We start from the raw sequence: 26,552 nt of genomic DNA, 5'->3' as shown, positions 1-26,552 counted from the left end.
TTACAACTCTCTATCACTTCCTTTTTTTTCTCTCAACTCGAGGAAGAAGAAGAAGATCGAAATTGGAGAAAAGAACAAATTGATTGGATTGAGAGATGGCGAGTACGAGCAGCGGTTTGAAGCCGTCGCAATCTCGGAGGGTCACACGGGCGCCGACGCGTATGGTGGATCTCCAAAACAACGATGAGAAAGTGATCGACAGCGAGCTCGTCCCCTCCTCCCTAGCCCCTATCATCCCTATTCTCCGCGTCGCCAATGAGATCCAGCCCCTAAATCCCAGAGTCGCTTATCTCTGTAACTAACAGCCATTCCTTCCTTCTTTCTTTGCCTTTAATTTCTTCAAAATATATTCTGATTTTTTTTTTGTTTGTTCAATTAGGCCGCTTCCATGCGTTTGAGAAGGCGCATTACATGGATCAAAATTCAACTGGACGCGGTGTTCGCCAGTTCAAGACATATCTCTTGCACAGACTTGAAACGGTACTTCTCTATAATTCTATTTCATTCCGATTTCCGCGTTTCATGACATATATTTTGAGAGTGTTATTAGTTGTTGCTGTAATACGGTACTGTGATTTCTACTACTACAGACATATAAAATTGAATTCTCTGTAATACCTTTTTTTAATTTAATAATAGCTACAGGATGTTCATGATAGTTAATTGGCAGTTACTTTTTTAGTCGCGTTGTTGTTATTATTGTTAATCTCAACATCTTATTGCATAATTGTCCATATCTCTCTTATTGCATATAGTTTATAATGTAAGAGGTTGCAACTCTTTGTGTTTGTTTTGTTCATGCCTTAAGCTAGCTTGAATACCATATCTGATGTGATTTACACCGTTGACTTTTATGAAAAGTGTTAAGCGTGCAATTTTTAAGATGAAAATTGACTTCAATTGAAATTTGAAAAATAATTTTAGCCTTTTCACAACTTTTAAAAGATAAAACTTTATGACTGTGAAGACTAAACTCCATATTTTATTTCACAGGTTCTAACTGTGAATGAAAATTATTTTTAATCTTTCAAAATCTCCTTTGCAGGAAGAAGAGGAAACGGTGTGTATCCTTGCAAACAACGATCCAAAAGAAATTCAGTTGTTTTACCAGAAATTCTATGAGGAAAATATCGTAGGCAGCGAACATACAAAAAAACCGTGAGGCTTGATTTTGAAGTTTGAACTGTTAACATGCCTAAATTTTTGTTAAGCACATTATTCAAATATTATTATTATTTTTTATAATTTTATTTTTTCAACTGATGAAGGGAGGAGATGGCTAAGATTTTTCAGATTGCATCAGTATTGTATGAGGTGCTGAAGACAGTTGTACCTCATGGAAGAACTGATGAAAAGGTTTTGTTTATCTAATTTTGGTTTCCTGACAGGAATTCTTTTAGTACCCATTTGGTGTGGAAAATACTGAAAATATTGATTTTGTCATCACAGACAGAAAGATATGCCAGAGATGTTGACAAGAAGAAGGAACAGTATGAACACTATAACATTCTTCCACTGTATGCAGTTGGGATTAAACCACCAATCATGGAATTTCCGGAGGTAATTAAAATGCAGCTTATGTAATCTTGGTTATTTTTGTGTTCATTAGACCAGTTCTAACTAATCCTTCAATTTCACCTTAGTTATCTTTCTTCCTTCTTATTTTTAAATAATGATATAGATCAAAGCAGCACTTAATGCACTACGTAATGTGGACAATCTTCCAATGCCTAGAATCCGTGTGTCTCACGGTGGCCCTGATGACAGTCCAGTAATGTCGGCAGAGAGGGTTAAATCTATCAATGACATACTTGATTGGCTTTCATCAATCTTTGGATTTCAGGTAAGACGTGTCTTGAATGTCTCCTTTTAAATTTTATTTCATATCTACTTTTTAGTTGCCATAGGCTGGTAAGCCTACCCTAAGCATGGCCCATTGTGCAGGCTTCCACTGCACCAGATTTAAGTTGCTAAAAAGAATTTGTAATCCTGGTTTTTGGATTTCCCTCAATGGAGGTGCAGCTTATACCACTGGACCACAACTTCTTCATTAATACATACACACACACACACACATATATATATATATGTATATATATATTATTGTTATTATTTTAAACTAATAAAGAAGCTATTAGAGAGGCTGAATAACAGGGAACTTGTGTGGTGGAGAAATTGAACTTTTTGCTTGTCCTCTTGACCCTCTTGTAGGATTATGTTAAGGTCTCTTAAAAGAAACTTAGTTATCTTGGCAAACGATGTATATCATTACATGTTGTGAAAAGTACGAGAGAACAATGAAAAAAGCAAAAGAATCTTGATTTAATGTCTGCTGTCACCTCTTCAAAAAAAAAAATGTCTGCTGTCACAGATTACAGCACACACAAAGATAGACTTAAGAAGGGTCTAGATTTAACACTAAAACATGACCTGCCTCTCAATTGTCCCTTCCAACCTTTTATAGAATTTAATGCATTCTGTTAACTAAATCCAGAAACTAACCAAGCAATTCAAGGGTTTCTTTTTGCATTTTTCAAGGATTTTGACTCGAAGTCCCACAAGTGTTTTTAAATTTGTTTCCACTAAAATGATATTTCTTCTGAAGGAAATATGAAATACAACTAGTAAATTGTTGTTTTCTTCAAATCCTTGGAATGTGAAGGGTTTTCTCTCAAGAGTGTAGGAGTGTGGACACACACACACACATTGACACAAATGAAGTTTTAATGTTTTCCTTTGCTAAGGACTTATATCTGAGGAACCTATACCACTTACTTTAATTCCTTCTTTGTGTAAAATCTGGGATCTTATACCTTTGAGGGTGACTTTAGCAATGATCCTTCATTCTATTGTGCTACTAGTTATATTATTCAATCATATGAAATATTTATGCGGGAAATATCAGTACAGCTGACTAGTTTTTTGTTTTTTTGGATCTTTTTGGGGCATGAAGAAAGGGAATGTAGCAAACCAGAGGGAACATCTAATATTGCTCCTTGCCAATATGCTCATACGGAAGAAGGAAAGTGATCATACAGAGGTAAAATCATAATCACTATTTGCTGTGGAATGCCTTTTATTTGATTTTCATTTCTCTCTATTTGTCAGTAACTTCCTTAAGTTTCATCTTTATGTGATTATATATTAAAGATTGATAAGAAGCTTATTGCAGCTGGATAGTGCCACTGTACAGAAGTTGAAGATGAAGATTTTCAAGAATTATACTTCATGGTGTAATTATTTGCGCGTTGAAAAAAAGAATAAGTAAGTGATTTTTTTGCTGTCCAGATCATAAGCCTAAAAAGTTACAATTCTATTAGACTTGGTACCAAACCATATTTACCACATTAGCACTTACATATTTTTTTTCCTGTGTGCACTTTACAGGACTCCTCGAAATTGTGACACAATGCAGGTAGACCTTATTTATATTGGACTTTATCTTCTCATATGGGGTGAAGCTTCAAATGTCAGATTCATGCCTGAATGCCTTTGCTTCATCTTCCATAATGTATGTTTCTTATTCAAGTATACATTTTCCATTATGCTATCATATTGTTTCTTTAATTGCACTAGCTGACTAACAAAGCTTCTATTATTACTATCTTTAATGTTATCGTGAATCCTTAGATTTTTTTAATTATTTATTCTTTTAATTGTGAGATTTATCTTTGTTCTTGCCATTGCTTAGCTCTACATAAATCAACTTATTATATTATCTTTATCCTTATGCATTCAATTCATTAGAGATTGACATAGAACTTAGAACATATCCTCTGATACCAATCTGTTGCATGAGCTTTTTTTAATTTCAGCACTAAACTACCAGGTAGATAGTTTCCCTAGCTAATTGAGGATTCCAGGTTAGGAAACTTTCACAGGTGACTAAAATTAGGATTTTGGTTGTATTTGTGACGGGAATACTTATTGGAGGCTAAAACACAGCATGTAGAAAGTATGGAGAGATATTAGATGGAAAGGAACCTGGTTTTGCACCAAGGTCCGTACATCCAACATAGCTGCAGCACAAATCAAGCATTTACGCTTGTCCCAAACACCTTTTTTATGGATAATTCAAAAGTTGGGAGAGGGTGGATTTGAACCCTGGACGTTTTTGTTGAAAATACTAAGAAATGCCAGTTAAGCTACGGGGTTCTTGTCTTGTCCCAATCACTTAGAACAATTTTTGTCTTATTTATTTATTTATTTAAAATTTATAATTAACACTTAGAACTTTAAAACTATTAGGAAGGAAAGAATTGAATCATTTAACTGTTATTCTAACACTCCCCTTAACATATGGGATCGCATTCCCCTTTAATAGGTTGGGTTCGACATGTGGGATTTATAACATTTTTTTAATATATGGGAGATAGAGTGGAGACAAGGTTTGAATTCAACACCACCTTGTCTAATACCATGATAAATTACTCTTCTTCTTTTTTTGGGACAATTGTATTTATTATAGCATCAAAGTAGGTGGTCTTAAGTTCAAAATCTTTGTTTGCTCTACCTCCCATTTACAACAACAAAAAAACCTTAATCCCAAAATTTGGGGTCAGTTATGGATCATCTATAGATTAGATTAGGTTAGCCACATGAATTCTTTTCCTTTATTCTATCCTACCTAAAATCATGCTCTACCTCCCATTTAAAAAGTTAAAAATCTTACACGTTGAGCCTCACTTATCAAGGGGGAGTGCTCACTCATGAGGGGAAGTGTTAGAGTAATAGTCAAATTGGTGAATTCACCCTTTCCTAACAGCTTCACTTATTATGGGGGAGTTCTTACTCCTGGGTGGAAGTGTTAGAATAATAGTCAAATGGGTGAATTCACCCTTTCCTAACAACTTAAGTTTTTGGACATGTGGTAGTTTATCAGTTCTAAACAAGAAATGCCAATTAATTGAAGGAGTCTAGAATCTCACTAACAACTTGGACCCCAGAAGGAGGCTCTCTTTACCCTCCACCTAAGTTGTGCAAGAAGGTCCCAAAGCCAATCCCAGGGAATAGTGAAGTTCATAGGGTCTTTTTGTTGTGCTAAGTTTTGAGTTTAGGCCCTGTTTTTTGTTCTTAAATTCAAAATGCAAAAATCAAATCTAACCAACTCAAATTACACTTAAATTGAACTGACAAGCGAAAATTATTTTTTCTGAAAGATTTGATTCATTGTGCATGTTTTGTTAGATTCAAATTTGTTAATGTGACTGTGAGACTAGGGATTTCAATTTTTGGTTTTCATTTATGACTAGTTTGGCCACTGAGTAAAGATAAGAAAAATGGATGTTACGGAAGTTAATAAATGAATGTAGATTGTAGAGTACTCTACTCTAACGCCACTCTACTGTAGGGCCTAGAATTTGAAGTCCTTTATTTTCCTCTATTTTCTAGGCAGACAAATAGATTTGCCACAAAAAAATAGATACGATAAAAAAGAAAAGAAAAATAAAGAGAATCAAAATTTGGAATTCCATTAATATCCAATTTTGTCGCTTAAGTAAGTAAAAACCCAACACAACAAAATTCAGTTGGGGGTAGAGATTTTGGTTTGTAGGATGGGACTTTGCCTATGACTTATCTTGGTATGCCGTTGGGGGCTTCTCATAAATCACCTTCAATTTGGAATCCTATTCTAGAAAAAACTGAGCGGAAGTTGGCTGGGTGAAAGAACTTGTATTTATCAAAGGGTGGTAGATTGATGTTACTTAAAAGTATGTTATCTAGTTTGCCTACAAAATTCCGTACTGATTTACAAATTGACATTGTTAGTATCAACAATATAATAAATAAAATTTTAATTATTTTTTTGTTTTGAATTTGAAAGTAAAGATATCAATTTGTAAAGCTATATGATGATATTTGTAACAGCATCACTCATTCACTCTTTTTCATTTTCTTTCTCTAATTGGATTTTCCTTTTTTGTTTTTTATGGTGCTAATTGTTGATAATTTATTTTTATTGATTTATTACTTAACTTAAGAAATAAATTAAACGAAACTATAACTGCATCAAAAAAATATAAATTTATTTATATCACAAACATGTCTACATCACCAAGTCTCCTTCTGCGACAATGCCCATATTGTTACACCTTTCATGCAGGATGGAACTTATGTGACAAGGAATTTCGCTACCTTAGGATAGTTATTGAAAAAACTGCGATCTCTTTTATAGGTAAAACCTTCTAAGACTTAACATAGTCCTTAAACCAAATGGGTTCTAACCACGCATTAAAACCCTAGTAAATGAACCTCAAAAGAACAAAAACATGGACTAGCTAAGTGCGAAAGGAAGATAATGGGTGAGAAAATTTTGGTTAATGATATTGTACAAAATACATTAAGTTTACAAGAAATTGCTAAAGTAAGTATTAACAAAACTTGTTTCTTATCATTCAATAAAGGAAGTACTAACTAAAACTCTTTCTCCAATAAATTACTAATATGAACTTCATATAAATTAAGACTTCCAACTAGCAACTTTGAGTGCTGGAAATCTTTCACCATATAACATTGATGATCGTGTTTAACATTGATGATTATGTTCTTCACATTAAGAGAGAGAGAGAGAGAGAGAGAGAGGTATCGATTAGGATTTTGTGTGTGAGGCCATTGCATGGGTGTATGTGGAGTCCTATATCAGGCACATGCTAAGTTGATTAGAGTTATATAAATGGGTATGGGGAGCCCTATTTGTGAATATTTTCTTTTGGTGTATCGAAAAATGTGGCTAGTATGTCCTTAGATTAATACAAATGGCATCAGAGTCAACCTAAGAATATCATACAACTTGTAGTTACTGCAACACAAGGCAAGTTCCCTTGATAAGGGCATTAAGGATTTGAGTGGAGGAAATTGTGATACCATATCAAGATTGTGTGGATTTGAATTGCATGAGATCATTGTTCCCTTTTGAGGTATTGTGCAAATGTGATTAGTATGACTTTTGAGAGAGAGAGAGAGAAAGAGATTATGGTGCACATAACCTAAAAAATTCAATATGTTTATTCAAATTCTCACATATTTGACAATTGAAATTGCAAATCTACAATTAGATGATGTTACAGCAAAAATAGAGCAAATTTTTTTGCTTTTGATTTGGTTGGATATTGTAAATAGCATCATAATTTTATTTACAATCTCCCGACAAATATGTTTTAATAAACCACATACTTAGTAAAAACAATTACATTACTCTTCTTTTCTAGATACCGATTTATTTTCTGGGTTGTGTATATAAATTGTCCACTAATCTTTCTTCTTTTAAGAATATAGACAACTTTATGTAATATAAAGTAATAATCTTATACCTATCATTTTATCATAATTTTATTTGATTCAAAAAAAATTCGTATGGGAAAATAACTCTTGTTTTATAATTGCATAAGATGGCACACGAGGTACATGGGGTATTATTTAGCAATCTCCACCCTGTTAGTGGAGAAACATATCAAGAAGCAGCTCGTGATGAAGAATCTTTTTTGAGGGACGTTATAGCCCCTATCTACCAAGTCTTGCTCAGGGTAATTATGATCTTGTACTGCCTGCATTAGTTTTTGCAACATGTTTCAGTCTGAAATTTGACTTCCATTCAATGCAAAAGGAAGTTAAGAGAAACAAAGGAGGCAAGGCAAGCCATTCAGGATGGAGAAATTATGATGATCTAAATGAGTACTTCTGGTGAGTTTCTTGAATTTTTTATTCTGTTTCATACTTCTGACAGATACTAAATAGCTGAAAAAAAACATATTCCTTTTCTCTAGGTCTGATAGGTGTTTAAAGCTAGGGTGGCCAATGAACCCCAAAGCAGATTTTTTCATTCATTCAGATGCAGTGCAACCTGCAAATGAGGTACTTATCTTTTTTATTTTAATTATTTTAAATTAGTTAATAACTTGTAATTAAGTCATGTTTTTGTATATTTTATGGTATTTTATGAAATAATTATTTTCATTCTTGTCCTATTTTAATGAGTTGGACATTATTGTGTGCATGCAAGTCCTTACACATACAACATAGATTTGCATATGTGTGTGCAGCGTAGGCTTTTTCTAAAAGAAAATTGTCAAAGTTCATTTGTATTTGGCAGAGAGTTAATCAAGCTGCTGCTGGAAAGAGAAAGCCTAAAACAAATTTCGTAGAAGTCCGCACATTTTTGCACCTTTACAGAAGTTTTAATCGAATGTGGATATTTTTTATATTGGCTTTCCAGGTAGCTTATTATTTAAAAAGTTTTTCTTACTTTTTGACTCTTCTCTGGTTGGAATATACTTATCTGAATTAGTTCTGATTTTCAGGCAATGTTAATTGTTGCATGGAGTCCGTCTGGATCTCTTGCTGCTTTTTTCGATGCAGCTGTCTTTAGAAGTGTTTTGAGCATCTTCATTACTTCTGCTTTTCTTAATCTTTTCCAAGGTACTGGTGTTATTTCTCCATGTAGCTAATTCTTTGGTAGCACTTTGGGTGGACGTTTACAAAATAGAGGTCTTATATTTTTATAACTATTTGAAACTGTTGTATTGGTTATTAGTGCAGCAGTTAGTTTTAAAATAGCATCTATATCCTGTTTGAATGTCATTCTAGGGGGCTGACTGGGGTTTCATGATGCTCTCTCATCTTCTCTATATCTGCTCTGCAGCCACTCTGGATATAGTTCTTAGTTGGAATGCCTGGAAGAGTTTGAAATTCAGCCAAATACTACGATACCTTCTGAAGTTTGCAGTAGCAGCTGCGTGGGCTGTGATTCTGCCAATTGGTTATTCCAGTTCTGTGCAGAACCCAACAGGATTGGTGAAATTTTTCAGTAGCTGGGCTGGGGATTGGAGGAATCATTCATTTTATGATTATGCTGTTGCACTTTATTTGATACCCAATATCCTCTCTGCTTTACTGTTTTTCCTTCCACCTTTACGGAGACACATGGAGCGTTCAAACTGGCGGATTATCACTCTTGTTATGTGGTGGGCTCAGGCAAGCACGTCTGACATTGTCACTTTTGACTTATGTTTTCTGCTTCTTGTTGTTTTTGTTGCTGTCTCCTTTTTTCCCCCCTTTCAATCTCTCTTTTGAGTGTTCTTTGCCTATTTTGATTTTTTTTTTTTTTTTGCAGCCAAAACTTTATATAGGAAGGGGCATGCATGAGGATATGTTCTCTCTGCTGAAGTAAGAAAAAAGATTTTTTTTTCTTTTTTCTTTTTTCTTATCTCCATGGATTAGTTCAAAGGAGCTTTTCTATCCCTATTTCGTGCTATTCCTTTAAAATCTGGTCTATTATTTCTGCTTTGATTTGGAGATGGATTTTTCAATTAACAGAATTCCATCTTCTTATACTTAGGTATACACTGTTTTGGATTATGCTGTTAATCAGCAAGCTTGCATTTAGCTACTATGTGGAGGTGAATATTCCTTAAATATTTGTTGTTTGATTCAATGTCCTTAGGGATTCTATCTTGTTTTTAATCTTAGTTCAAATGCATTTATATGAACACAAATACTCATATGTATACATGCTTGCATGTAGAATACACACATGCAAACTTAAATGTACATTTGTGTATACACATACGTCTGTGCATGTATTAACATAGGCCATATAGGCATAACCCTAGCAGTATTCTTGGATTCTAGACATGCTGGCTGAGTTTTCAAGATGTTAATTGTATACCTTCTGCTTAGGTAGAAGATGATTAAAATTTCAATTTTTACAAACTTTGTAAAACTTTGTACTTAAGACATATAAAGTGCCCTTGGTTTCATGCTACATGGATGTCTAAAATTGGGAATTTAGGGTTTTAGGATGTTTGGAAGCTTAAGCTGCAGATGCTACCGAGATGGCTAAGATGATGAATCAAGTGCTTTAGGACGTTTGACAGCTTAAGCTGCAGTAAATAGAAAATCCAACTTGACTTTGAGCCGATGCTAACAAGGAGATGCTGAAGCAGACGGCAGTTGATTAGGCAATTGATTTATGCATTTGGGCCTCATATTGCTGATACCATGTCCTCAATCCCACCAACTCTAACCCCCCACCCCCTTTAACTTTTCCTGTGGGGCGCAAAAAGAAAGAAATGATTCTGCCCTGAGAGTCTTGTGACGAATTCCACCTTATTCAACTTGTCTAACAAATTTCCAAGTCACTTCAAAAGCCTCATAATCCTGTCATCTGTGTCGAAATTCTAACATTAATATCATCATCCTTAGCCTACCATGTAATCAATTGTAGACAGCATTGAACTACCTTCCCAGGTGTCCCACATCAATTATAATTTTAATATGCAATGAATATCATATAGCCCTAACTTAAAGACTGAGTATGCAAACATGGCAAAGAATGTCATATAATATGCTCCATTTGTTTCAGAAGAGAACATTTTCTGGAAAATAGTTTTCGTATTTTCTAGTATTTGGTGTGAGAGATGTGTTGGTCAATGAAAAACAACCAAAAACAGGCAGAAATTTTTTTTTTTTTTTTCTTTTAAGAAGCCGAACACCTTTTTTTGCCATTCCCTTGTGCCCTCATCTTCTCCATTCCTTTGTGCCGCCAACACCAGCACTACTTTGACCACCATCATACTAAATATTAACGATTTTCCATTTGAGTTAAACTAATGGCGCAACCATATCATGGTTAGAAAATAATATCTTCTTTGGGAGTCTAAGGCTAAGGCAAAGCCCAAGGATGAGTGTTCGTGGTAGTTAATAAGCTATGTAGCAAGGATATGGACACGATACGTAGTACAACGACACGACATTTCTTGAAAAACTAGGATACGACACGTTTAGAATACGACAATTAATTAATTAGTATTTATTTTTAGGTATATATATTTTATATTTGGACATAATTTATGTTTATTTTAGATTTAAAAAGTAACAAATGATAAGGTCTTTTTTTTTTTTTTTTTCTTTTTTAATTCTAGAGTCAAGGGTATTTTAGTATATGTGTCCATAGTAGTTAATTAGGTTTTTTATATTTTGTTTGTTTATTCTACATTCAAGGGTATTTTAGTAATTTCACACTTGTTGGGTATGGGCCATGGGTTTCCTTTTATTAATGAGTTTTAATATATGGGCTTTGGTTTAATTCAAATGGGTTTTGGTTTACTAGTCAAAGTAGAAGTCCTAGTTCTACCATGAGAAGTTAAAAGTAGGTTCTATGTAATTGTTTTATTGTACACAAAAAAGTTAGAGTTGATTAATAAAGTTATTGAGTGTTAAGAGCAGAGAGGCACTTTGGCCTTTTGGGTTCTTCTATCTCTTTCTTAAGGTAGTGTTCATACAGCCAAACACCATAACAATCTCTCTTTTTCTTCTTCCTCACAACCCAAATCAATCCCTTTCTTTTACCTATCAAAACCCTAAATTCCACCATACTTTCTTCTACTAAATTGCCATCAAATAACTCATCAAACCACCTTTTTTAACCCTTTCTTCAAAAACACTAAATTTGTTTCTAAAAAATCTCCTAAACCTTAACCCACCACAGGTCCACAACCATACATAGACAAATTCCTCAAGCCCTTTCTTTTACTTGTCAAAACCCAAATTTCCTACATCCTTTATTCTACCAAATAGCCATCAAATAACTTATCAAACCACCTTGAACCCTCTCTTTAAAATTAACCTTTATTCACCACAAACACACCTAGACAAATTCCCAATTTGTCCTACGTCACAAACAACATAAAAATGTTTTCAAGATCATTTTAAAAGCTGCAACCAAATAGAGGACAACAATCTTTTTTCCAGAAAATGTTTTCGTCCTTAGGAAACTATTATTATTTTTTTGCCAAACAAATGGAGAATTAGAATGAGAATAAACTGGTTTACCTACTTTTTTTTCATAACTTTCAATAGAAACAGATAGTATAATGGGAAAAAACAAGGGGCAAGATATGCAGAGAACATCACGTAACTTCTAGCCATAAGAACTAGTGAGAGAGAATGGACTCAGCGTCACATGTCCTCATTTGTGTATCAGAATAAAGCTTTTCATTCCATTTTTTCCCCTTTCCTTTTTCTCTTATATCCTTCATTTGCTCTACTTTTTTTCTACTGCCGTTTTTTCCCAATAGAGATCTACTAGTGTATACACATAAGGGCAATTAATGATGGAGGAAAAAAAATGGTGAAAACGAAAGATGTTTTAGAAAGCTAAGTTGCTTAGAGAAAAGAAAAAATGATGTAGTTCTTCAAGAGACACACTCTTGGAATAATACCTCATAGGCAAATATTTCTTGGATTCAAATTCAACTAGTTACAATGAGGGCAGCCTTGATTATTTATAGTTACATAAGCAAGCTACTGAGTTAGTTACAAGAACCCACCATGTGGCTGCCATGTGATTGGCCAAAGCCTAAAAAACTTCTCTAACTAACTAATAGGCTATTGCACTTATCACTAACAACTTATCAGCTAACTTTCTGTTACAAGTGGTAAAGGCTATTAAAGGTAAAAATGAACTACTTATCATACAACATAAGCACCAGTAACAGCCAGCTTTAGAAGTGAACTACATCACATAATGAATTACATGTTAAATTTTGTTATTGGTTTTAATTTGTGCTCCTTTGCATAAAGTAGTTTTTTTTTATACATACTGGTCCTTATTTATCCAAAAAAATATTTGTTACCGCTTAAAAAATGACTTTAAGTAAAAATGTGTGGTTTTTGCAAATTCATATGAAACATGTGTTAATGATAGAAGACTAAACAACACTTTTGACCCTTAAAGTTTGGGGTTGTTTTTACTTTAGTCATTTTTACATTTCAAAATTTTTCATATTGCCCTCATGTTTGATTTCGTTTACATATTGGCCCTACCATTCATTTATGTTGGTAATCTAACTATTAGTGCCAGATAAGGGTTATCCATTAATAAACATCACTCATATAATGCCAAGCGTCACTAGATTACAAATGGAAATGGATGGCAAGGAAAATATGAAAACATAATCAAACTTGAAGAGCCAAAATGATAATTTTTAAGCATAAAGTACCAAAATGAAAACAACCCCAAACTATAAGTGCCAAAAGTGTACTTTAGTCTCTTTTTTTCTCTTTTTTTCAATATTTTAAAATAAAAGAGAAGATTCTAAAGATTGACTTCCACTTGGAGGCTAATAATATTATAACAAGAAATTAGTTCTTTTAATCATGAAATGGGAGAAGTTGTACATGTACATTTAATATACAATTAAACTTCCTTTACTTCCTATTGACTACTGGATGCTGAAATGATGAACTAATGCAGCTAATTCTACACAAATCAGGGTTTAATAATCAGATTCCCTTCAGACCAAGAAAAAAAAAAGGAATCTTTTTTTTACTGTTAATTTTTTAAAATGCTGTTCCATTATATGGAAACTAGTTTGTTTCTTTGAGAATATGTGGAATTCAGGTTGTTTAAGATCCCTTTATATGCTCTGTCAATAGATACTGCCACTAGTTGGACCAACAAAGTTGATAATGGACATTCCAATCGATAACTATCAGTGGCATGAGTTCTTTCCAAATGGTAACATAATAACCTTCTTATTGCACTTCCTAGTTTCTTTATATTTGAAGTTGTAGACTGTGCTAAGTCACAATCTGAAACTGTGCTGTAGTTACACATAATATGGGCATTGTTATTGCAATATGGGCTCCAATTGTCCTGGTAGGTGGATCCAAGACAAACTCTCCTTGAAATAAATTTTAAGTCAGTATGCTGTATCTTTGTTCTTTACATTATAATACTGTATACGCCATTATTTTAAGTTGTTTTGCCATATAGGTCTATTTTATGGATGCACAAATATGGTATGCCATATATTCTACTCTGTTTGGTGGAATTCATGGAGCCTTCAGCCATTTGGGTGAGGTCAGTGGAATTTTTTTTTTTCCCTTTTCTCTGATAAATAAATATAAAAAAAGAAAAAAGAAAGGGAACAGAACTCAAGATGTTTGTGTCCTATGGTCCTGAAAGCCAAAGGGAACGGAATTCAGCCCTTTTCTATGATTAATCAATGCTCTGATGCCCACCGAATGAGAACCTTGCCATTTGGCTTCACTTTGGTATTAATGGTTCTCTTCCTGAATATTACTTTATATCATTGGATGTTTGTTAGATACGGACACTTGGGATGTTGCGATCCAGATTTGAAGCTGTGCCTTCAGCTTTCAAAAATCGTCTTGCACCACCAGCCAAAGATGAATCCGAAAGGGAAAACAAGGTAATTTCAACTTTAATCAATCTTGTAATGTTTGCTCAAAGTTCTTTAGTATTTGAAACTTCAGTAAATTATGTTTGAAATATAAATTTGTTTTTTACCTAATACAAATAAAGCTTCACACCTATGTGATCTGAAAATTTATGCAGGTGTGTTGATCAATCTTTATATGTTTGACCTGTTGTCTTTCATCTTCATTGTCTTTTGCTACATTCTAAACTTTGTCATGGCAGGAGAACCTCTTTCCCCGGAAGGCCATTGCCAAGTTTTCTCAAGTGTGGAATGAATTCATATATTCAATGCGAATGGAAGACCTTATAAGCAATAGGTTCTGATTGCTGCTTTCCCAGTAATTCATTTTATATCAAATGAATCATATTATATCTCTAATTGTTTTATTTGACTTTTAATCATTCAGGGACAGAGACTTGTTGCTTGTTCCATATTCTTCAAGTGAGGTATCTGTTGTGCAGTGGCCTCCTTTTTTGCTTGCTAGTAAGGTATATTCTTTTCATGTTACTTGTGTTAATTTTAATATTGAACACAACATTTTTGTTATTTACGCACTTTTTTTCTCACATGTGGTAGATTCCAATAGCATTAGACATGGCAAAAGATTTTAAAGGGAAGGATGATGCTGATTTGTTTCGGAAGATTACAAGTGATGATTATATGCATTCAGCAGTTATTGAATGCTATGAGACACTCAGAGATATTATATATGCCCTTCTGGAATTAGAATCAGATAAGATGTAAGTCAGAATCATTTGCATTACCAGCTTGAATGGTCTAAATAATCTTAGAGGCGACCTTGCAAGACTCATGATGTCTTAATTTTTATTGTGAATCAGGATTCTAAGGAATATATGTTATGAAGTAGAACAGAGTATAGAGCGGGGCAGATTTATAAATCGTTTCAAGATGAGTGAGCTGCCTCAGCTCAGTGAGAAGTTGGAGAAATTTCTAAAGCTCTTGGTAACATTCATCCTTTATGTTTCCCTATTGTTTTAATTGTTGAAAACTTCATCATTGAACTGACTGACATAGTATGGACATTGTACTCGTTAATTCTTACTTTCTTGCTAATTATGTTTGTAAATTGACAGCTAGCAGATAGTGAACATTTTTCTGAGCCTCAAATAATCAATGTCCTCCAGGACATTATGGAGATTATTACACAGGATATTATGATTGATGGTCATAAGTAAGTAGTGAGAAACGTATACTTAGTGGAGACATAATTGTTGTTTTTTAACTTTAGAATGAACCTTCATGACTCCGGTATACTGTTGGATTTTCTGTTCCATTTTAGAATCCTTGAAAGCACTCACCATGCTGAAGATGGTAAGACAGAGCAAAGGTTTGAAAGGCTAGAATTCCAACTGATGCAAAACAAATCATGGAAGGAGAAGGTAGTCCTTGCGCTCACACTTGCAATTAAAAATGTTTACTATTTTATCTAAGATCTTCTTTGTTATTTATCTCTTATGTTTCTCTATAGGTCGTTAGGCTTCATTTGCTTTTGACCGTCAAGGAGTCTGCCATAAATGTGCCTCAGAACTTGGAGGCTCGCCGACGCATTACCTTCTTTGCCAACTCCCTATTTATGAATATGCCAAAAGCTCCCAAAGTCGAAAACATGCTGTCCTTTAGGTTAGTCACTGAAAACAAAAAAAAAAAAATTGTCAGAAAAAAAGAAAAAAAAGAAAAAAAAAAAAGGAATTTAAATGGAAAAAATACAAACAATTTTAAAAAAAAGATTCATTGTTTCTAATATGGAAAGAATATGGTATGATGCCAAAAACTAACTCCTAAATCATTTGTGACTAATTACTGCAGCTTGGTATAAATTGAAGGATTAATATGGTTCTCGTGCTAATATGTTATTATTGAATTATAGATTTGGTTTTTTTTTTTTTTTCATTACTTCACGATTCACTCTTCGCTTCGTTACTTGATAGCATATGAATTCTTGCATGCCCTTATCTACAAATTTTTGTGTGGAGATCAGCTGGTAGATTACCAACTATTCTCAAACTATTATTCCAATGACATTTTTTTTTTTTTTTTTTTCTGATTTATGGCCTAGTGTTTTAACTCCATATTTCAAAGAAGATGTACTTTATTCTGAAGATGAACTAAAGAAGGAAAATGAGGATGGGATATCAACTTTGTTCTACCTTCAAAAAATATATCCTGGTTAGTTTCAATTTCATTGCTATGTTATACTTTTTATTATATGACAGCTGTAAACTTAGAACTGCCTATCTGGTCACAAACTAGATGAATGGACCAATTTCCTAGAACGCATAAAAGATGTTATAAAAGATTCCAAAGAGGAGAATGAGAAAGAAAAAATGGAGTTCATTCGTCTCTGGGTATCTTACAGGGGGCAGACACTTGCTAGAACAGGTTTGATAATGATGAATTTTGTGGTCTGTCCTTAACCATAATTGTTTATGAATCCAACTTATTCTTTGCACCTCCATCAATGTGTTTGTGCCAGTGAGAGGGATGATGTACTATAAGCGGGCTCTGGAACTTCAATGCTTCCTGGAATTCGCTGACGATGAAGGTCAGTGTTTTCTGTCACAGATACATATTTAATTGTAAACTAATTCATTCAAATTTTGATTGCAACATATTTTAAATGTTAATGCTATGGCAAGACATTTTTGATGATCTATTCATTGTTTTCTTTGCAGCTATTCTTCTTGGCTATCGGAACTTTGAGTCATTTTCTGATCATACGGCTTTTCAAGATCGTGCACAAGCCCTGGCTGATTTGAAGTTTACATATGTTGTTTCTTGCCAGATTTATGGAAATCAGAAAAAATCTGATGATCCTAGAGACAGAAGTTGTTACATTAATATTCTGAATCTGATGTTGAAGTGAGTCACTGTTACAATTCATTAAACATTAATACTTCTTCAAATAGATCCAAAACGTGAATGACATCTTTGAAATATTTAAATTCTTTTTAGGAATCCATCTCTACGTGTTGCTTACATAGATGAAAGGGAGGAGACAGTAAATGGAAAATCTCAGAAGTTGTATTACTCTGTTCTTGTCAAGGGAGGGGAGACGCTAGATGAGGTATGCAAGAATAATTTATTTATTTTTGATGTCTTTATATTCTGTTTGTTGGCTGAAGGCATTAAATTTAAGTGGTTACCCCTACTAGGCGTATCATTTGTTCAAGCTGCATGTGATATTGGGCATATATACAAGTAATCTCCACTAAAAAAAAACTAATTAGAATGTGTCATACCAATAATCCAATTGAAATGAAGCAAATTAAAGTCTATGTTCCTTGAATCTCAGTTTAATTGGGTAATGTTATTGTAGCACATGATCTAGTCAGTAAATTCCTTGTGTATATGATTGTTTGGCTGATTTGTTTGTCATTCATTCCTTAACAATGGCTTGTGTTATTCTTATTTGTCTCTTATTTAGGGATAGAGTTGTTTGTAAGGCCCTGCTATATTTTATAATTCCCAACTTCATGCCTTTGCACAAGGTTGTTAAAATTAGGATCCTACATGGGTTGAATGGAAGGACTTTATAGATCTGATCGTAGAATTGAATTGTGGATCATATGATCCTAGTTTTCATCAAAACTAAAGACAAAAGAACATTAGTAATGATTATGTATGTTAAATAATCACTAAAATTGTCCTTTCATAAAAGTCAAAATTTAATATAGTGTAATTTTTTATTCTATATAGGACTACATTTCTATTAACTAGAGTAATATTCTTTTTTCTTTTTTTTTAAAGAAAAACAAAACAAAAATTCTCTAAAAAAATTTTTAGTTAGGAACTAAGTACCAAACTACAAATACATAAGTAAAGGAAAATGCTTTCCAAGATCCAAGTTGCAACTCCAAAATAAGCTAATATCTAAAAGAATTAAAGTTAACTACACTCTTTAGGTTTCCAAAAAAAATTTACCAGAAAATTTTGATTGAAATAGCTTAAACTAAAATTTATAAGGAAAAAAGAACACAAAAAAATTAGTGGGAAAATAGCAGCATAATCAAATTTGTGATCACCTATATATTTCTTGATCTAAATGAAGACCTAAGGAGCCAGTCAAATTTTATTTTCATTATTGAGTCAACTAAATAACATTTCTAGTATTGTCGCCATGAATAAGTTTATATATTCTATATGCATTTAGATATAAACGTAGAATTATCCCAACCCACAAAAAAAATCAACTCTGAATTAAAGAGTTTTGGTCAAACCCATTTACAAAATCCTGCTATGGTTTGGAAAAGTGAAAATGAATTTATTTAAAAAAAAAAAGAAAAGAAAAGGTAGAAGAAGCTCAAGAAGAAAACCACAGGTAAAGTTAAGAAATGTTTATCGAATTGTTCTTGGGTCAAATTTCATAAATAGTTCAAACCCAGTCAGCATAGTCTAAGATTTGTTTAACCTGGAGAAAAAAAAGGCCTATAAATGCTTGGATGGTAAGATTGGTGCGATCCCACTGATCCTTCCCCAATGTTGCTCTTCCAATGATTCTAATGCATTTGGACAAAGTAGGATCATATGTTCCAGATGATAACCATGAGGGAGGTAAAGGGCCTGGCTCTATTGCAACTTTACCTAAAGAAAAATATTTATACTAGTAAGACATTTTCTTTATTTGGTGCAGCTGTTATGATACATTTGTTTTGTATATTTGTTTTCTCCTGAGCTTAGTTAGAGCCATTAGTTTATTTCTTTTGGGCTAGGCTCCTGTACAGTAAGCCTTGTGTGTGTGGCTAGCTTATTGCTGCTTTCTTATTTGCTTAAAGGTCAAAAGAAAAGTGACTTTAAGTTGGCTACTTCTTGTCTCACCTTTAAACAAATAAGCAAACAGCAAATGATCCTAGCCAAACGCAACAAGTCAGTATATGATTTATACATTCTTTCTATGTAGTACTTTTAATGTTTACTTCTGTGAGAAAGGAACTAACTGATATCATGCTTCTCGAATATCCAATTAATATTCAATTGTAGATATATGTTTTTTTCTAATGCCAAAAAGTTGTATGTTCATTTCACCTATGTTTTACTAATAAATATGCTCTTTCTAACCTTAATAGGAAATATACCGCATCAAGCTTCCAGGTCGTCCAGTAGATGTTGGTGAAGGGAAACCTGAAAATCAAAATCATGCCATCATCTTTACTCGAGGAGAAGCCCTGCAAACGATAGACATGAATCAGGTAGCTTCCCATCTCCGCTATTTGATATTACATTATAAGGTGACCTACTGTGTTTTCTTACCGTGTCTTTTTTTTCCCCCCAAGGATAATTACTTTGAAGAAGCTTTCAAAATGAGAAATGTGTTAGAAGAATTCTTAAAAAAACGGCGTAGCCAACGGAAACCCACAATATTGGGACTCAGGGAGCATATATTCACTGGAAGGTCAGCCTTTATTATTATATGTCTAATTATAGATTGGATCTTAATGAGTGGTAAGGGCAATGCAGAAATTCATTCTGTAGGGTAACATTTTTTTTTTTATTAGTATATATGCTCATCTTCATCCCCCCCCCCCCCCCCCCTTTTTTTACAGTGTTTCATCACTTGCATGGTTCATGTCCAATCAGGAGACTAGTTTTGTAACTATTGGGCAGCGAATTTTGGCAAATCCTCTCAGGTAAGTCTTAAGTTTTCAGGAAATCGACTGAGTGCTTATGTGATTTTATATGAATTTATCAATAGTATTTGCATTTGACTTGATCTTTAAATTACTTGTTGGAGAGAGAGACTCCAAGGGAGTCCACCAAGAACCCTTTGATGTATATGTTGGGACATCACTCATTCACTCTAACCCAAATGTTAAGCCAATTGGTTTGGGCTCAATTATTTATATCATTTACTCACTTTCTTTACTTATATCTCAACGTTCACATGCACTCACAAGAAATCTACCCCTATGTGACTCTTCATGGAAGGTATTGGATGATTGTTTGCTGTTTGGAATGCTAAGTTACTTAGAGAATGGAAGGTTAGGCTAGCTGTTCAACAGACACTCTTGGAAAGAATACCTCTTGGGTATAGAATTTATTCATTCACAAATTCAACTAGTATATCCCAAGGGCAGCCTTGCTTATTTGTATGGTACATAAGCAAGCTGTTTGAGTTGGTTAGCTAGTTACAAAAGCAGTCATTTGATTGGCTAAGTCTCTAATTAACTAATAAGGTAATGAACTTACACTAACTGCCCTATCTTCTATCTAACTTGCTGTTTCAATCAAGATTCAGTTACAATACAAACCCTAGCTTATCATATCCGCTTACATATCACATAACTAAAGCTGATTATCAAAACTAACACAATTGGCCAAGGCAAGGACAGGCTGCTACATTAGGTAGACACGTAAGCACTTAATAGAGCTGCATCACTCTCTACCAAATTGACCTAACTCCCCTCATGTGTGAGTCCTTCACAATTCCCTGAGTGCAATGCGCATATGAATTGCACCAAATGCAGGGCATCAAGCACAATTCTTCTCACATTCTCAACAAAGCCTACCAAATGCATCAATACCAAGACCTTTGTTTAATCAGAAGTTGAACCATTAGCTGTGATTCCATTTTGTTGAGGGAGAGAGACACCTAGGGAGCTTTACTAAGAGTCTTTTGATATGCATTTTTGGACACTACTCCAGCCAAAAAGTTTAAACCAATGGGTTTGGATCCGACTATTTATCTTAGTGGCTCACTTTCTTTACATATTCCTAAATGTAGGAGTCAACATAGACAACGCTCAGCTACCTCAAATTAGCCATAGATCTCTTAACTCAAAAACAGATTTATTATGGATTAAGGCTCATGTGAAGGATCGAATTTGTTCTACATTGAGTCAAAATTGTTTGAGTTCATATTGGAGGAGGGTGGAAGAACATATGGGCTGTGGATCTTTGAGAGGGGAAAGAACCGCATGCACAACGTGCTGCTAGGGAAGGAAGGAGCTTCACCACTTCACTCAATGCTGGTGGAGATATTCTCGCAACCACTGGATCAACAGTTTATTAAGTCATGTATGGAGGGTGTCAAGGTGATGCTAACGGGATAGGCTTTTATCAATCATGGAGTTTGGAGTGGTGAGGAATTGAGGATCAATGATCATTCCAGAGGGCAAAGAATTGTGAGGGCAGCGTTTCACCGAGACACTCAATTGATTCTAGGCATGATCTGGTGTGAGTAGGCATGCCGGAGATACATCAATCACATCCAAGCCAGGAAGAGCAGCCAAAAGGAAAGGACATAACATTCACTGGCCAAATCCTGAGATTTGTGGAGAATGAGGAATTACCAAAGTTGAAAAAGAAAAACAGCTTAGGTTAACATCAACGAAATTTAACAAAAACTCGAACAAAATTGAAAAATAGGACTTTGTAGTAATCAGGATAGCCTACAGATGTTTCTAATTAGGCCTCATCAAAATTAAGCTAATTTTGAGATTTACTTGGTTTTTAAGCTTGCTTTCTCATGAGCATTTTGTATCCCCCATCACCTATCTCCTATCTCAAATGCCCTTGTTTAGACAGACAAGAAGAATACATTTAATTAACTTAATTATATCAGAAATACAATGGACTTAATCAACTTCCACGAGGCATCTTTACACTGCATAATGATCGAAATATATTGGTATCTTTTATCTTGATAACATATATGTGCTTCTGTACCTTATAATTCTTTGATCTTGATAACTATATCTTATCATTTCTCTAATTTATATACAACCATAAAAAATATCTTCAAATGTTCAAATTACATAAATCATTGCTTACTCAGGTGTAGTGCTAGCTGATTTATTTCTGGATGTTACTATTTGCCTATTAAATTCCATCCTTACTCTGCAGGGTCCGGTTCCATTATGGTCATCCTGATATATTTGACAGAATCTTCCACATAACAAGGGGTGGCATAAGTAAAGCTTCAAAAATAATTAACTTAAGCGAGGATATATTTGCAGGTAATTTTGCTTCATCAGAAGATGACTGAGTACTTGTTATTATCTGGTCACTTAAATTGGACTGATCTCTTCAGGATTCAATTCAACTATGCGTGGGGGATTTATAACACATCATGAGTATATCCAAGTAGGCAAGGGCCGTGATGTGGGGATGAATCAAATATCCCTTTTTGAGGCTAAAGTTGCAAATGGAAATGGAGAGCAGACACTTAGCCGTGATGTTTATCGTCTTGGACGTCGATTTGACTTCTATAGGATGTTGTCATTCTACTTCACAACAGTGGGTTTCTATTTTAGTAGTATGGTATGTTAGGCAAATTAATTTCCTTTATATAATCTCTTTTTAGAATGCCAATATATTTGGAAACAGTGCTAACTAACACTTGAGTATAATGTTCTTGCAAATTTTGTCACCAGGTTACTTTTGGACAAAGGGTTTGATTTTTTCAATTAAGATGATTACATTCTTTAAAGAATTACCTTCTAAGATGCTAATATAACAATAATTTTTTTTTTTTTTTTTTTTAAGATTGGCCTGTAAAAACTTGATATATATTACAACTGCAACTTGAGTCCTCCAACCAATATTTATGTGTTTATTGTCTTTCTTTCTTTCTTTTTTGGCTAAATGTGTTTGTTGTATTACTTACCATTCCATAGATAATTGTTTTTCCACTAAACCTCTTTTTATTATTTAGAAATATTCTTTTATGGCTTGATTTGGACATTTTGTTGTTTCAGGTGACCGTGCTTACTGTATATGTATTTTTATATGGACGTTTGTACATGGTTATGAGTGGAGTGGAGAGAGAGATCCTTGAAAATCCAATCATACAACAGAGCAAGGCCCTTGAACAGGCTCTGGCCACCCAGTCTGTTTTCCAATTGGGCTTATTGCTGGTACTGCCCATGGTTATGGAAATTGGCCTGGAAAAAGGATTTCGCACTGCCCTTGGTGATTTTATCATCATGCAGCTACAGCTGGCCTCTGTATTCTTTACATTCCAGCTTGGAACAAAAGCACATTATTTTGGAAGAACAATCCTGCATGGAGGTTCTAAATATCGAGCTACTGGCCGAGGATTTGTTGTTTTTCATGCAAAGTTTGCTGATAACTACAGGCTGTACTCACGAAGTCATTTTGTGAAGGGGTTAGAGCTGTTTATTCTATTGATCATATATCAAGTTTATGGAGAATCATATCGCAGTTCAAATCTTTTTTTGTTCATCACTTTCTCTATGTGGTTTCTTGTTGCTTCTTGGTTGTTTGCTCCTTTCGTGTTCAATCCATCTGGTTTTGACTGGCAAAAGACAGTAGATGATTGGACAGATTGGAAGAGGTGGATGGGAAATCGTGGTGGTATTGGGATTGCACCTGACAAAAGTTGGGAATCGTGGTGGGATGAAGAACAGGAACACCTCAAATACACAAATATCAGGGGGAGAATACTTGAGATAATACTTGCATTTCGCTTCTTTGTTTATCAGTATGGAATTGTCTACCACCTTGATATAGCTCACCGCAGCAAGAGCTTGCTGGTAAAATTTCTTAATTTCGATATTTGTGGACTACCAATGTCTGTTTAGATGTATGGTACTAACTTAATTTCTTTGTAGGTTTATGGACTTTCTTGGTTAGTTATGGCAACTGTTCTTATCGTCTTAAAGGTATGCAAATGGAACTCACTGATATGAATTTAATATATCCCAAGTAAGCTTAAATGAAAATGTTCTAGCATTAGTGAATGTTCAAAATAATGCACAATATGTGAATTAAATGTGTCTCAAAGTACCTTAAAAGGAGTTGTTTAGACTTCTGTTAACCCGGTTATTGTTAAAAACGGAGTTACTGATTAAAGGGAAAGAAAAGTGGGTTACAGTTACAACATGTGCAACTTTTCCTTTTTCTTGCGTGTTCTATTTATTTCATTTCATCTTGAACAAACATATTCATTCATCTGTTATTTTTCTGTTTTATTATTCCCATGTTGCTGTCAGATGGTATCAATGGGTAGGCGAAGATTTGGTACCGACTTTCAACTCATGTTCAGGATTCTCAAAGCACTCCTGTTCCTTGGCTTCATGTCAGTCATGACTGTCTTATTTGTTGTATGTGGGCTCACTATATCAGATTTATTTGCTGCTATCCTTGCCTTCGCACCCACGGGATGGGCCATTCTTCTTGTAAGTTTAAAATTCGTCCTATTCTTAAAAATATACTGCCTTGTTGAAAATAGCTTAATTTAGCAGAGCATTATAGCCAAACTAGTTCCATTTTCAAACATTGTTGTACTGGCATATTATTCAAAATGACCTTTTTTTTCTTCCTAAGTAATGGTGTTTTATTAAGAGAGGAGATTACTTGATGTTCACATTGGTGAACATAGAGTAGCTAAAAGAAATTACAAAGAAGTATACATAAAAACAAAGTGAGTCTTGGAACTCAAGAATATAGTTACAATTTTTAAAATCCCATGTGCGAGACCAATCAAACAAAGTTCGAATGAACAAGGATTCCAATTGATCCAGTAGTCTTTCTTTATCCTCAAATGTGTGGCTATTATGCTCCTTCCACACCATCCACATCAAACATAGCAGAGTAAGATTCCAAACAGCCAAAGGGTGCTTCACAAAACCAATTTCTCCACCAAACACTGGCCTGTTATCATCTTCAGCAACACCCTAAAACCTACACTTCAAAAGCATATGCAACATCACAATGGAGAAACAAATGGTCCACCATTTCTTCACTATACTGACTCATACAATACCAACCAACTAAAGAGAAACCCCTGTTGATAAGGTTATCATAGGCAACAATCTTTCTCCACCCTCTTTGGGGCCCTGGCACACCAAATAGTCTTCCAAGTGAGTTAAATGACATCTCAACCTATCACACACCTCTCCCCTAGGCACCTGTGCGTAAATAAGTGCCAGAAAGGAATTCACCAACTTAAACTCCCAATCACGTAAGTCTGTAAAATTACCCATTCCAACATTGATCCCTCCATACGAATGGCTATCCACACATGCAAAACAGAGGCATCTCTATCAGCATAGCATGCATACACATCAGGGTACAAATCCTTAAGAGAATGGTGTTCACTCCATTGATCATGCTGAAACCTTACTCATGTACCATTTCCTAACTCAGATGCTACATGCTGGAAGAATCTATCCCAGCTCACTCTAATACTCCACCAAAGGCTGCAGCCATGAGTCCCTCTACTTGGTTTCAAATGCCACCCCCTTCCACCCCATACTTTGAAGCTATCACTTGATGCCATAGTTGCATATGTTCATTCCAAAGAGCCATAACCATTTTCCCTGTAAGGATTGATTAAAGCTCCCTACCTTCCTAATGCCCAAACCGCCTTGAGCAATGGATAATCAAGACTTATCCCATACGACTAAAGTGTCTTTGAACTCCTCATCAAGAAAAGATTACAATTAAATGTTGCAAAAGTCCGAATTATTTTTTGAGAATTATTATGAATAATCCATTAATGACAACATATGCTACTTTTTTTCTTTCATGTATTGCCATGGCCAAGAAAGTTATCATTTTTTTCTGGCCCAAGATTCTATTTCACCACTCATTTACTATTATTTATGTGATATTTTCATGCTGGTTCCTAAGTTGAGAATTCAACCCTACTTTGCAAGTTCCACAATTCCCAAAATACTAGACTTAGATTTTGAATTTGTTGAAGTTGCAATTTCCTGTTTGTACTGCTACAAAGTGTTAGTATTTGTCACATTTTCAAAGTTGTTCTTTCTGAAACTACATGACCATTTCTTATATCAGCTTAGGATCTTTAACGACTTATTTATTGGAAATATATTTAGGTTGGACACAGACATTTGTCTACTGATTAATTGTGATTTACTAAATCATTGTTTCCTAATCTTGTATATCCAAGATTGGGCAAGCATGCAGGCCATTCTTGAAGTGGCTAAAAGTTTGGGACTCGGTAAAGGAGCTAGGGAGAGCATACGAGTACATAATGGGGCTGATAATCTTCATGCCGACAGCCATTTTGTCTTGGTTCCCATTTGTATCGGAGTTCCAAACACGCCTTCTCTTCAATCAAGCATTTAGTAGAGGCCTCCAGATTTCAATGATTCTTGCTGGAAGGAAGGAGAAAGCAGCATGAAGATTTTTGCATTTCCCTTACCGATACTCAGTCCAAATGTTACCATATTCTTTGAAACCATATTATAAATGACATTTGGTGATTTTTGTAATATTCTTTCCTTGAAAATTATTGTGGCAATTTTTTTTTTCTTCAAGAAGAAATGTTACCATACATTCCTATCCTATTTATCTTTACCCAAACCAAGTTTGATGTTGTTA

At 34.4% G+C, this 26,552-nt stretch overlaps 1 protein-coding gene across 2 annotated transcripts; it reads left to right on the top strand.

The window, feature by feature from the left end:
* Positions 1-26,552, top strand: LOC115955328 (callose synthase 7). Of its 2 annotated transcripts, none has more exons than XM_031073420.1 (42): positions 1-294; positions 380-480; positions 1,046-1,158; positions 1,269-1,356; positions 1,450-1,560; positions 1,682-1,843; positions 2,954-3,040; positions 3,173-3,264; positions 3,388-3,511; positions 7,389-7,523; positions 7,604-7,680; positions 7,764-7,851; positions 8,090-8,212; positions 8,298-8,415; positions 8,639-8,970; positions 9,110-9,162; positions 9,335-9,395; positions 13,435-13,516; positions 13,608-13,657; positions 13,775-13,861; positions 14,109-14,213; positions 14,444-14,538; positions 14,629-14,710; positions 14,799-14,962; positions 15,062-15,185; positions 15,317-15,414; positions 15,523-15,622; positions 15,712-15,863; positions 16,300-16,409; positions 16,494-16,622; positions 16,717-16,785; positions 16,916-17,102; positions 17,196-17,307; positions 19,307-19,429; positions 19,514-19,632; positions 19,784-19,867; positions 22,083-22,195; positions 22,270-22,499; positions 22,937-23,734; positions 23,813-23,863; positions 24,194-24,379; positions 26,119-26,552. In XM_031073420.1, the coding sequence occupies exons 1-42, from the start codon at positions 96-98 to the stop codon at positions 26,350-26,352; spliced, it is 5,748 nt and encodes a 1,915-aa protein (XP_030929280.1). In that variant the 5' UTR covers positions 1-95; the 3' UTR covers positions 26,353-26,552. The 2 variants fall into 2 exon arrangements, with proteins under 2 accessions (XP_030929280.1, XP_030929279.1); XM_031073419.1 differs by having other exon boundaries at positions 8,072-8,212.

This window comes from Quercus lobata, chromosome 8 (assembly GCF_001633185.2).
Source record: "Quercus lobata isolate SW786 chromosome 8, ValleyOak3.0 Primary Assembly, whole genome shotgun sequence".
Taxonomy (NCBI): Eukaryota; Viridiplantae; Streptophyta; class Magnoliopsida; order Fagales; family Fagaceae; genus Quercus; species Quercus lobata.
Note: the sequence above shows the minus strand (reverse complement) of the source record. Positions and strands in the feature narration are given on the sequence as shown.